At 49.5% G+C, this 12,995-nt stretch overlaps 2 protein-coding genes across 3 annotated transcripts in view; one reads left to right on the forward strand and one right to left on the reverse strand.

The window, feature by feature from the left end:
* The window catches only part of LOC125449689 (tetratricopeptide repeat protein 24), a 40,825-nt gene extending 35,873 nt beyond the window's left edge, over positions 1 to 4,952 (reverse strand). The window contains exons 1-2 of the mRNA XM_059642988.1: positions 4,824 to 4,952; positions 1,149 to 1,911 (exon numbers count right to left, since the gene is read on the reverse strand). Of these exons, the coding sequence (XP_059498971.1) occupies positions 1,149 to 1,887 (739 nt within the window). The 5' untranslated portion in view covers positions 1,888 to 1,911; positions 4,824 to 4,952. The remainder of the gene's footprint in view (positions 1 to 1,148; positions 1,912 to 4,823) is intronic.
* A 361-nt stretch (positions 4,953 to 5,313) lies between these two features.
* The window catches only part of iqgap3 (IQ motif containing GTPase activating protein 3), a 151,949-nt gene continuing 144,267 nt past the window's right edge, over positions 5,314 to 12,995 (forward strand). Inside the window, exons 1-2 of one of the 2 annotated variants that reach the window (XM_048525688.2) lie at positions 5,314 to 5,449; positions 12,532 to 12,631. In XM_048525688.2, the coding sequence (XP_048381645.1) occupies positions 5,407 to 5,449; positions 12,532 to 12,631 (143 nt within the window). In that variant the 5' untranslated portion in view covers positions 5,314 to 5,406. Of the gene's footprint in view, positions 5,450 to 12,496; positions 12,632 to 12,995 lie in introns of both variants that reach the window. The other variant, XM_048525689.2, reaches the window with a different exon arrangement.

Raw genomic sequence — 12,995 nt, forward strand, 5'->3', positions numbered from 1 at the left:
AAGAACGAGAGGCAATCATATTGGAATAGATCGGATCCCGCAGTGGGTTCACAGGGTGAATTGCTGAGACGGTGCTACCTGGAATGAGGAATGAGAGAGGGGAACAGTCCTTGGGATTTGGGCATTGCTGACTAAGCCAGCATTTATTGCCCATTCCAAACTGCCCCCTTGCCTTCTCAGGCCTCTCCGTCCCCACAATACAACAGTCCTGTATCGGCAGGAGACAAGTTCCCTGGATGTCACTTCATGCACTCACTTCATGTTTGAAAAATGGAACAAATGCCTCCTCCTGACCTTAACCCTAAGACTCAACCTGCAACCAAACAGCAGGTGTGGGGTCAGAATAGTGACCTTTCCAGCGGAGGGGTCAATCCTAGATATTGCTCCACTCCCTTCCTCTCTCCTCCCCTTGGCCTCTCATGTCAGAGAAGCGCTGGGGATGGGATCTCCATGGGTCCGATGTTTATCCTCCAACCAGTATTAGGGATATTCATGGTGCTGCTAATGGTTTCCCTACATAATGACAGAGACCAAACTCGTGAAAGGAATGATGCTTCGCAGAATCATAGAATTCCTACAGTGCGGAAAGAGGCCTTTCAGCCCATCGAATGTCACACCAACTCTCCAAAGAGCATCTCACCCAGAATCAGATCTCCCCCCGATTACCTGTAATCATGCATATACCATGACCAAGCCACCAGAACCCGCACATCTCTGGGCACTACGGGGCAATTTACCACAGCCAATCCACCCTAACCCGCACATCCCTCGGCACTATGGGACAATTTAGCACGGCCAATCCACCCTAAACTGCACATCCCTGGGCACTACAGGACAATTTAGCATGGCCAATCCACCCTAACCTGCACATCCCTTGGCACTACAGGACAATTTAGCATTGCCAATCCACCCTACCCTACACACGTTTGGACTGTGGGAGCAAACCGGAGCATCCAGAGGGAACCCACGCAGACACAGTGTGGTGAGAACGTGCAAACTCCATTCAGTCACCCGAGTGTCGGATCGAGCTTGGAACCCCGGTGTGAGCGGGCTGTGCTAACCACTGAACCACCATGCTATCCTACTTCCTGAGGCCTACTGGTTGTGTGTGGTCTTTGAAACAGTGACTCCCAGGAAAGCGCACTCACCAAGGAGGGCCTTATTCTGGATGTTGGCACAGACGGTCCGGCACTCATTCAGCACCTCTGTGATCTCCGCGGCGGTGAAGTGCTGGCACTGCAGCATATGGCAAGCAGCCTCGTTGAGGGCAACGGCAGCCAGGTCCAGGCTCCCAGCCCGCCGGTAGGCCAGGCCCGCCCTGCGCAAGCAGCGACTGGCCTGGTCCAGCTCCCCGGCACGGGCTTGGCAACCAGCCAGCTTCATGTGGGTGTCCGCCTCGCCGTGGCCCTGCCCGCTCTGATAGTGGGCCAGAGCCCGCTGGTAGTGTTCGATGGCTGCCGGCGGGTCTCCCAGCCCTTCATGGGCTAAGCCCAGGTTGAAGTGCAGGTCGCCCTGCCTCTCCCCGCTTTTGTCTGGCTGCGAGCGGAGCAGGAAGTCCAGGCCCTTGGCGGGGCGGCCGGAAGCTACGTAGGCTGCACCCAGGTTGAAAGCGCAGGCCCTCTGCACCTGCTGCTCTGTCACTTCCAGCGAAGCTAGGAAGGCCTTCTTGAAGGCAGTCAGGGCCTCCCCACAACGCTCCTGAGCCAAGGCCTGGCTTCCGGCCCTAGTCAGGCTCTCAATCTCAGCTTGGATTTCCAACACGTCCTGCCGTCTCTCCATGGCTTCCCCACTATTGTGACGTTTCTTCCTCCTCGGGCCCTTCTCATTTTCCCGCTGGCCTTCGATGACACCTGATGGTTCGTCTGTTGTTGCCAGGTTGGAAGACATTGGCCCAACGTCCTGGGACCATGCCTATTGGGACCAAACACAGCGTTAGCTCTCCGAGGACAATAAGACCATAAGAGGCAGCTTGTTTACTCCTCAAGCTTACTCTGTTATTCAATACGATCGTAGTTGATCTGACATTCCCTAGTTTATTTTCCCCATAACCCTTGATTCCCCAACTTTGCCTTAAATGAGCGTTAAATATGAACAAGGACCCTGACCGCGCAGTTCGCTGTCGCTAGGAATTTCGAACACTCTCAACCTCCTGAGACAAGAAATTCCTTCTCATCTCAGTCTTAAATTGGTGCCCCTTAATTCTGCGACTATGTCCTCTGGTCCCAGTCTCTTCTCTCAGCATTTACCTTGTCTAGTTCCATAAGGATCCAAAATGTTTCGATGAGATCACCTCATTCTTCTCAATGAGTAGACTCCCAACATGATTAGCCTTTACTCATAAGCCAACACCTCCACACCAGGGATCATCCTAGTGAACCAATCTTAACCTGCATTACAATAGCACCTTTCACAGGGTTCCTATGTGTTTCACAGCCAATGAAGTGCTTTTCTTTTGTCACAAATATGTTAATACACAAAAATAGGAGGAAGGCAAGTGGTGAGAACAACACAAAAAGTCTACAGAAGGATATCGACAAATTAAGTGAATGGGAAAAAACTTGGCAGATGGAATATAATGGAGAATGTGAGATTATGCACTTTCTCAGGAAGAGTAGGGGAACTGATTATTACTTAAATAGACAAAGACTGCAGAAAATTCCGGAACAGAGGGGTTTGGGAGTCTTCATGCATGAATCACAAAAAGTTAGCACGCATATTCAGTTGGCAATAGGGAAGGCAAATGGAATGTTGGCCTTGGATTTCAGAGAATGCAGTGTAAAAGGAGGGAGGCTTTGCTGAAATTAAAGAAGGGTCTAGGCCTGAAACGTCAGCTTTTGTGCTCCTGAGATGCTGCTTGGCCTGCTGTGTTCATCCAGCTTCACACTTTGTTATCATTAGTCAGACCACAGCTGGAATTCTGAGAACAGTTTTATCTAAGGAAAGATATAGTGACGCTGGAGGCAATCCAGAGAAGGTTTACTCAGCTGATCCTGGTTACAGAAGAGCTGTCCTATGAGGAGAGATCAAGTTGTTTGGGGCTGTATACATTGGAATATAGAAGAATGAGAGGAGACCTGACTGAAACGTACAAGATTCTTAGAGGACTTTGAAGTGTAGATGTGGAAGGGTTGCACTGGGTTAAAGGGCATAATATCCTGGTAGACAACAGGGCTTTCTTATAGAGATAGTAGGAACTGCAGATGCTGGAGAATCTGAGATAACAACGTGGCGACCTGGATGAACACAGCAGGCCAAGCAGCATCAGAGGAGCAGGAAGGCTGACATTTCGGGCCTAGACCCTTCTTCAGGGGGAGGGGAAGGGGGTTCTGAAATAAATAGGGAGAGAGGGGGAGGCAGATAGAAGATGAATCGAGGAGAAGATGGGTGGAGAGGAGACAGACAGGTCAAAGAGGTTGGGATGGAGCCAGTAAAGGTGAGTGTAGGTGGGGAGTTAGGGAGGAGATTGGGGAGGACTTTCTTATACTTCGATCAGCGAAGAAGCCAAGCCATCAGACTGTCCCAGTCTGGTCCAAGGTTGTGACCTGGATTAAAGCAGTCTGCAAGAATGCCCAGCACTGTCAGAAGGTCAATAACCATCTCTGCCCTGCCATGGTAAGGACCGCCACCTTCACTGTGATATTTCACTTCACTCTATCTTTGCTGCTGTACCCCCTTCCTACTCCACCACTCTGACTAGTGCCCGCCTCATCTTCCCTCACTCACTGCCAACCACCCCAAGCCCTCTGGCAGCACCAAACCTGAATGCACACTGCATTGTCAACTCACTCGCTCGAGGCACCTTCCTACCTACACAACTGTGTTACCTACTTGCACCTCCCTCTCTCTCAATCTGGTATTGGAGACTAGCCTTGATTCACTGCGGTGGAATCCCCCTGACTGAAGGCTTGACTTGACTGAGGCCTCCTGGTAACCATATGAAGATTCCTACCTCTATGTTCAAATGTTACAGAGCAGGTCACAAGCTCGGACTACGGCAGTGAATGACTCACCTTCTGACTCTCCTAAGCCTCTTCACCATCGACAAGGCGCAAGTCAGGAGTGTGATGGAATATGGCCCACTTGCCTGAAACCTCCACTGTCAACATTCTGGGGATTATCATTGACCAGAAACTCAACTGGACTGACCACTTAAACACTGTGTTTACAAGAGCAGGTCAGAGGCTAGGAATACTGCAGTGAGCATCATTTCACTGACTCCCCAAAGCCTGTCTGCCATTTACAAGGCGCAAGTCAGGACTGTAATGGAATAGTGCCTGGACGGGGGCAGCTCCAACAACACTCGAGAAGCTCAACACAATCCAGAACAAAGCAGCTTGCTTGATTGGCACCACATCCACAAACATTCGCTACCTCCACCATCAACGCTCAGTAGCGGTGTGTACTGTCTACAAGGTGCACTACAGAAAGTCACCAAAGATCCCCATACAGCACCTTCCCAACGCATGACCACTTCCGCCTGGAAGGTCAAGGGTGGCAGCTGCATGGGAACACCACCCCTTGCAATTTCCCCTCCTAACCCCAGACACACCATCCTGAGTTGGAAATATATTGACCGTTCCTTCAGTGTCAATGTGTCAAAATCCTGGAAACTACCCCCCAACGGCATCGTGCACAGCACATGGGCTGCAGCAGTTCAAGAAGGTGGCTCACCACTACCTTCTCAAGGGGAAGAACAGGGCCGGGCAACAAAGTCTGGGCCCAATCAGCGACTCCTAAAGTAAATGAAACACAAAATAGCAAAGGCAGAAAGAGGGAAAAAGCAAGGAATAAAAGCTATTTAACACTCCACCCTCCAAGCTTACCTTAAGAGAAAAATGCTGCAGTTTGTTTTAAATGCCTCCTTTTATGGAGCAGAAGGCAATCCATGGAGAAACCATTCTTTTGCAGGAGCTGGTCTCCAGTCTATGGTTCCAAGGGATCCAGTTGCCAACATGTCCCTGGATCTTGTGTTCCTCCGACGTCATGGCAACCAGGGTACACGCCCACCCGGCTTGCGTCGAATGGCCACCCCTCGCCCTTGATAGACAGTTACTCAGACCAATCCGCGATCGCGCTTTCTTCTTTCCCCAACCCACCCCCAACGTAAGGGTGTCCCAGCGCACCGTGGGAATTGTAGTCTGTTTGGTGGAGGATCGGGGACAGCAGCTCTCCTCCGGGCGTCGGCCGCGGCGCACGTCGGGAGCTGTAGTCCGTGGGATCAACAGCCCCCCATCCGTGCCGCCTTGTTCCGTGACTCGTAGAACTACAACTCCCGGCGGGCCTCGCGCCGCCCGGCCGCCTATGGCCGTTGGAATTCTGGCGGGACATTCGGAAGCGAGAGTCGGCGGTGGTTGTCATTCCGTGAGGGGAAAAATAGGGAATAATTGAGCCAAAATACTTAGGGCGATGGAAAGTGGAGTGGATTCGGGCGGAAAGCGCCAGTGCGTATGTAAGTGGGGAAAAATACAAGTCTCGCTTCACCTTGTGCAATATTTGCGCAAAAAAGTCAGTGTAAAACAGTAATAATTAGTGGGATTTTGCATCCCCTCATTCTGCAAAAACTTGGTGCTAAAACTCCCTGCTCTCCCGGGAGTCACTCTTCAAAGCTAATTCTAACCCTTCAAAGGCTAGAAAGCGTTATTTCTATTCTGTTTTGGACGTTCAGGACTACGGGCATTTCTTTATGTCTCGCCACTTCTCCAGGAAGGCGCTTGACAAAACTCCCAAATTGGCGACTTCAGTTCCCCCACCGCACACATGCAAGTTAAACTTGTCTCTGTCTTTCCATTTTGCTTTGTGTTTTGCCCTAGTTGTGGGATGAAACTCCGGCTTGGAAGCCGGAGGCGAGGATTTTTTTTGTTGGAGATGCCATTCGGACCGTCGCGCCCGTGCTATCTCTTGGAAGGAGCGCCCAACGCCACCCCCAATTAGCCTGGGTTCCCCCCCCCCCCCGTTAGCCTGGGTCCCCCCCCCCCCCCCGTTAGCCTGGGTCCCCCCCCCCCGTTAGCCTGGGTCCCCCCCCCCCGTTAGCCTGGCCCCCCCCCCCCCCCCCCCGTTAGCCTGGCCCCCCCCCCCCCCCCGTTAGCCTGGCCCCCCCCCCCCCCCGTTAGCCTGGGTTCCCCCCCCCCCCCGTTAGCCTGGGTCCCCCCCCCCCCCGTTAGCCTGGGTCGTCCCCCCCCCCCCGTTAGCCTGGGTTCCCCCCCCCCCCCGTTAGCCTGGCCCCCCCCCCCCCCCCGTTAGCCTGGGTTCCCCCCCCCCCCCGTTAGCCTGGGTCCCCCCCCCCCCGTTAGCCTGGGTCCCCCCCCCCCCCGTTAGCCTGGGTCCCCCCCCCCCCGTTAGCCTGGGTTCCCCCCCCCCCCCCGTTAGCCTGGGTCCCCCCCCCCCCCCGTTAGCCTGGGTCCCCCCCCCCCCCGTTAGCCTGGGTCCCCCCCCCCCCCCCCCCCGTTAGCCTGGTTTCCCCCCCCCCCCATTAGCCTGGGTTCCCCCCCCCCCATTAGCCTGGGTTCCCCCCCCCCATTAGCCTGGGTTCTCTTCTCTCCCCCCCCCCCGTTAGCCTGGGTTCTCTTCTCTCCCCCCCCCCCCCCCCCCCCCCGTTAGCCTGGGTTCTCTTCTCTCTCCCCCCCCCCCCCCCCCCCCCCATTAGCCTGGGTTCTCTTCTCTCTCTTCTCTCCCCCCCCCCCATTAGCCTGGGTTCTCTTCCCCCCTCCCCCCCATTAGCCTGGGTTCTCTTCCCCCCCCCTCCCCCCCATTAGCCTGGGTTCTCTTCCCCCCCCTCCCCCCCATTAGCCTGGGTTCTCTCCCCTCCCCCCCCCCCCCCCCATTAGCCTGGGTTCTCTCCCCTCCCCCCCCCCCCCCCCCCCATTAGCCTGGGTTCTCTTCCTCTTCCCCCCCCTCCCCCCCGCCATTAGCCTGGTTTTTCTCACCACCCACCCCCCGTTTGTCTGGGTTTTCTCCCCCTGTTAGCCTGGGTCCCGTCCCCCCACCACCCTCTGTTAGCCTGGGTTCCCCCCCCCCATCCCCAGCTCACCTGACTTCTCCAACCCCCACGTGACCAGACTCTCCCCCCCCCCCCATATCCTCTGGCACCCCACATTGTGACCCTATGGGTTTCTCTTTGTTAAAATATTTACCTTCTTGCCGTCCTTTGCCGAACCTCTTTCTGCCCTCCTTGTGACTCAGCTCTCTCAAGCTGGATGCAGAGAACTGGCCTGAATGGCTGCACAGCGTCCCCCGCGCTCTCATGTCCATTGTCAACTTGACAGAGAAAGAATTTCCATCACTCCCACTCGCCTTGAACCTACTGAATGGACTTGAGCACAAAATCCACACTGACGCTCCCAGAGCAACGCTGGAGGACAGCTGCTCAGTGCCATCTTCCACATGGGATGTCACATTGTTGCACTGTATGAAGGCGCATTTAAGAGAGAGATGCTCTATGTTTTGTGGAGGGTGGGGGGTTAACAGGTTAACATAAGTTGGTTAAAAATATATGGGTTTGCAGAGTTTTGCAGCATGGTCAGAGACCCTTCAGCCCCTTGTGTCTGCGCCGGTCATCGAACACCCATCTACCCTTGTCCCATTTTCTAGTAGTTGGCCCATCCGCCTTGTACACCTCACATGATCATGTAGATTCATCTTAAATGTTGTGATGGTTACTGCCTCTACCACCTTTTCAGGTGGTGAAATCCTGATACCATCACACTCTCTGGGTGAAAACATTATTCCTTCAATTCCCCTCCTATTCCTCCTCTTAAACATATGCTCAGGTTATTGATCTCCCTCTTAAGAGTTATAAAGAATCACAGAGGCGTACAGAAAGGAAACAGGCTGTTCGATCTTGCCAGTCCATGCTGACCCTAATCCCAAACTGAACTAGCCCCAACTCCCTGTGCTTGGCCCACATCCCTCCAAACATTCTTTAGTCATGTACTTATATACAATCATAGAATGGGGAAAGCTTTCTTTCTATCTACCCTAACTGTGGCCCTCATAACTTTGTACAGGGGGACCCCAATTTACAAAGCTCCGATTTAACGCTTGTACTTATGAATGTGATCCCATGCAGGAGTGTAATTTCAAAGACCTGACATACGAACATTTCCTGAACTTACAGCTGCTTTATATTGTCCTACGTTGTGTTCTGATTTGAGTACAAGTTGACTTGTGAACGGTCTCCAACGTGGAACCCAGGGACTGCCTGTACTCCTCAATTGGGGCCCCCCTCCTCAGCCTTCTCTCAGGAACACAATCCCAGGTTTTTCATCTCCCTTTATAGTTGAAACACTCCAGACTGGACCATATCCTGACAAATCTCCTCCACGCCCTCTCCAGTGTGCTCATATCCTCCCCATCATGTGGCGACCAGAGCAGCAGACCATATACCTGCTGCAGAGGAATGTGAATAAGGAGTGGGGAGCAGAGTGTTAAAATTCAAGCCAGGCAGTTCAAGGGGGAATGATGAGACGCACTTATTGTCACAAAGGGAAAGAGGAAATCTGGGACTCACTTCCCCACCCTCTAAGAAACAACTGCACCCACTAAAAGGTGTAGTCACTGGGGAGGAAGAAAATGTCTAAGACCATAAGACGTAGGAGCAGAAATTAGACCATTTGACCCATCGAGTCCGCTCTGCCATTCAATCACGGCTGATAAGTTCCTCAACACCATTCTCCTGAACAACAACATTAAACCTTGAAGTGGATAGATTTTTTTGGCTTATAGGGCCAATGTGGATTGATGCAGGGAATGATCCAGAAAAACCATGATCTGATTGAAGGGTGGATCAGGCTAAAGGGGCTGAATGGCCTCCTTTTCCTAAGTGTTTGCTGATCTGTTTTTGCTTGAAGTTATGGATTGAAATTACTGATGGACCCTGTAATTTAAAAACTAATTGTGCATTGTTTAAATCTTGGACTCCATAAACTGTCAAAATATCCAAGTAGTTATTCCATTATATTTCTACATTAAACCATCAAAATATATTTCTAGACCTGTTTTTGCATCTCCCCCTTATAGAGATGATTATTTCTGTAATTTTTAAAAAAGACTAAATATATGCAATATGTATCGCCTTTTTCATAAACTTTTGCTGTGTTTTAATTGGCAGCCCTGCACCCTCCCTGTGTGTCAATATTAGCTTTTGGCAAATGCTTAATATTTGATTATTTTAAGGATTGCAGATTCTGCTTTTGGTCAAACTCGGTGAAATTCAAATCTCTGCTGCTATTTTTGGAAATGATTGGGAAACACTTTCAAACAGACCGTTTCATTGAGCACTTCTGGGCAAAGACTGATTTGCTGAAATGGTTAATTCATTGTTTCTTTTTCTTGCTGATTAACGCGTCTTTGCCAAATTACATTCATATGCAAAGTCTTCCTGAAGTGTGTCTGACAAAGCATGAGCCTTGTCTCATTTTATGTTGGCTTTCTAACCTCACTTTGATGACAGAGCTAATCTGCGTTCTAATTGTGATGCATGTAGCAGCTCAAAAAGTGGTGATTTTGGGGTTAAGGATGTTATTTCTGTTTGTGAGCAGTGATAAAAGCTCAAGGCCCTATACATAAGACAGTCATTGAATCATGGAGCTGTACACCATGGAAACATTCCTTTTGGTCCAACTTGTCCATGCCAACCAGATGCCCTAAATAAATTTATTCCCATATGCCAGCATTTGGCCCATATCCCTCTTAAACATTTCCTATTCATATATGCATCCAGATGTATTTTAAATGTTCTAATTATACCAGCCTCCTCCACTTCCTCTGGCAGCTCATTCCATACACGCACCACCCTCTGCGTTAAAAAAAAAAGTTGCCTCTTTGGTCCCTTTTAAATCTTTCCCTTCTCACCTTAAACCTACGCTGTCCAGCTTTTGACTCCTGCATCCTTTGGTAAAAGAACCTGTTGAGTCACCCTATCCATGCCTCTCATGACCTTAGAGGTTTATAAGGTCTCCCCTCTGCTTCCAATCCTCCAGCGAAAATAGCTCCAGCCTATTCAGCCTCTCAATAGCTCAAACCCTTCGACACTGGCAACACTCTTGTGAATCTTTTCTAAAGTCTTTCAAGTTTCACAACAATTTTTTCTATAGCAGAGATCCCAGAATTGAATGCAGTATTCCAAAGTGGCCTAACCAATGTCCTGTACAGCCGCAACATGACCTCCCAACTCCTATATTCAATGCACTGACCAATAAAAGTGAGCATACCAAACGCCTTCTTCACTACCCTTTCCTATGACCCTACACTTCAAGGTCCCTTTGTTCAGCAACATTCCTCAAGACCTTACCATCAAGTGTATTAGTCCTGCCCTGATTTGCCTTTCCAAAATGCCGCACCTCACATTTATCTAAATTAAACTCCATCTGCCATTCCTTGGCCCTTTGGTTCATCTGATCAAGATCCCATGTACTCTGAGGTAACCTTCTTCGCTGTACACTACACCTCCAAGAGGTTGTTGACTTGCTTGCCGAGCTGGCTTGTTCATGTTCAGACAGTTTGCCACTAAGCTAGGTGACATCATCAGTGGAGCCTCAGATGAAGTGATGTTATTCTACTCCGCTTGGAATATATACTGTCCGGTCCGATATGGTGAGTACTGTCATTTACGATTTTGATCTGTATGGGTTTGCATATGGGGTCCAATTCTATATCTTTTGAATGAAAACAAGCCAGCTGGGGAGCAAGTCAACAACCTCATCCACAACCCGAGGTACAGATCTTTGTCAAAACTTTAAACTATACCTCCAATTTTGGTGTCATCTGCAAACCTATGGACTATACCTCCTATGTTGACGTCCAAATCATTTATATAAATGAGAAAAAGCAGTGGGCCTAGCAGCGATCCTTGATGTACATCACTGGTCACAGGCCATCAGTCTGAAAAGTAACCCACCAGCAACACCGCCGTTGAGCGGTCTTTGAGCCAGTTCTATTTCTAAATGGCTGGTTCTCCCTGTATTCCATGTGATCTGACCTTCCTAACCAGTCTACCATGAGGAACCTTGTTGAACACCTTACTGAAGTCTATATAGATCATGTCTACCGCTCTGCCCTCATCAACCTTCTTTGTCGCTTCCTCAAAAACCTCAAATCAAATTAGTGAGATACAATTTTCCATACACAAAGCTGTGTTTACTATCCCTAATCAGTCCTTGCTTTTCCAAATGCATGTAATTCCTGTCTCTTGGGATTCCCTCCAACAACTTGCCTATCACCGATGTTAGGTTCACCAGTCTACAGTTCCCTGGCTCTTCCTTTTCACCTTCCTTAAAAAATGGGACCATATTAGCCAACCTCCAGTCTTCTGGCACCTCAGCTGTGGCTATCGATGATAGAAATGTCAGCAAGGGGCCTAGCAATCATTTCCCCAGCTTCCCGCAAAGTTCTAGGCTACACCTGATCAGGTGCTGGGGATTTATCCACACTAATGCATTTTAAAATGTCCAGCACCACCATCTCTGTAATATGTACATTTTTAGGGAAGTCACTATTTGTTTCCCCAGTTCCTCTCTTCCATATCCTGCCTCTGGCCTCCTCATTCCCACCTTCCAGAAACCTCAGTGAATGATGCTTTCCAAGATGCAGAAAGGATTGGAACTTCCCGTCTCAATTCCATTCTGTTTGACCTTCCATACTAGAACTTGTACAATTGGCCATGTTTCTTTCGCCCAAGGAATCCTTTGAAGGATGTTCGAACATGAAAGGAAACGCTGAATTTTTCATTGTTCATTCTTTCAACAATTATTAAAAAGAATCTGACTTTTCAAAACTGGAGGTACAGAAGGCAATTTTCTTTAATCCTTGTTGAGTTTTACATTCAAGTGTAGCAAAGTACAAAAGTGTTTTTTTTGTAAAGATATTTTCTTCACAGGGACACTTCAGGCTTTATTGCTTTTGATGTGTGAGGCAAGATTGAAGAAGCAGTTATCTCCCACCTGCACCATACTACCTATTGTGACACACTTAATTAATCAGACTCACCTTTGAATCAGGAGCTGCAAGTGGGTTTGAGCCCTACTTGGAGACAGCTGTGCTTAGAGGGTCAGTGCAGAAGGAGGCAGGGAGGGCTGCGCTCAGAGGGCCAGTACTGAGAGAATTGGTACTGAGGGAGCACCGTGCTATCTGTTGCTTCTTGTATCAGAAAAGACATTAAACTGAGGCCTTTGCTGCTGCCTCAGTTGATTGTAAAAAGTTCCGTGGTGCATTTGGGTGGCAAAAAAAGGGGGAATCGTATCCAGTATCTTAGGTTATGCCCAATTCAACATTCAAACAGACAGTCTTGGTCACGGTCACGTTATCATTTATAGGTATCTTCTGTGCGCAAGTTGGAACCCACATGGCTAGTCCAGCTACGCTTCCAAAAATCAATTTGTTCTCTGTACATCATGATGGAAAGTGTTATATAAATGCAAGTCCTTATTCTGTTTTCTCTGAGTGCTTCTCCTGAGGTTTGAATTTCTATTCACAAGGGTTGTTGTTGCTGTGTTTCTGTCAGAGTGAGAATATTTTTGGACATCTGCCTTTTGACAGATGCTGTGGAGACTGGACGCCTCACTGCGGAGGAGATGGACGAACGCAGACGACAGAACATTGCCTATGAGTACCTCTGTCACTTGGAGGAGGCAAAACGGTGAGATATCTTCCCGCTGGGATTCAGTCTTTGCCACCCCTTGGTGAAGGTCATATGTTAGCACAAAGCATGCTAAAGAAATCGATAAGTGGTTTATAATCTGATAAACATGACAAGTGCAGCAGTTAGTGAATGTCTGCCTGTTTCTGCAATGTGCGCCTCTTTCTGAGGGAGCCCTGAAAGAACAAGCCTGCATACTGCTGGAATATTTTCACTCCCAGTAGGCAAAAGCCATTTTGGGGAGGTGGTAACATCATTGAGCTAGTAATCAAGAGCTCAACACTAATAGAACATGGAGCATAGAACAATACAGCGCAGAACAGGCCCTTCGGCCCTCGATGTTGCGCCAATTGTGAACTAATCT

Source organism: Stegostoma tigrinum, chromosome 47 (assembly GCF_030684315.1).
Source record: "Stegostoma tigrinum isolate sSteTig4 chromosome 47, sSteTig4.hap1, whole genome shotgun sequence".
NCBI classification, from domain to species: Eukaryota; Metazoa; Chordata; class Chondrichthyes; order Orectolobiformes; family Stegostomatidae; genus Stegostoma; species Stegostoma tigrinum.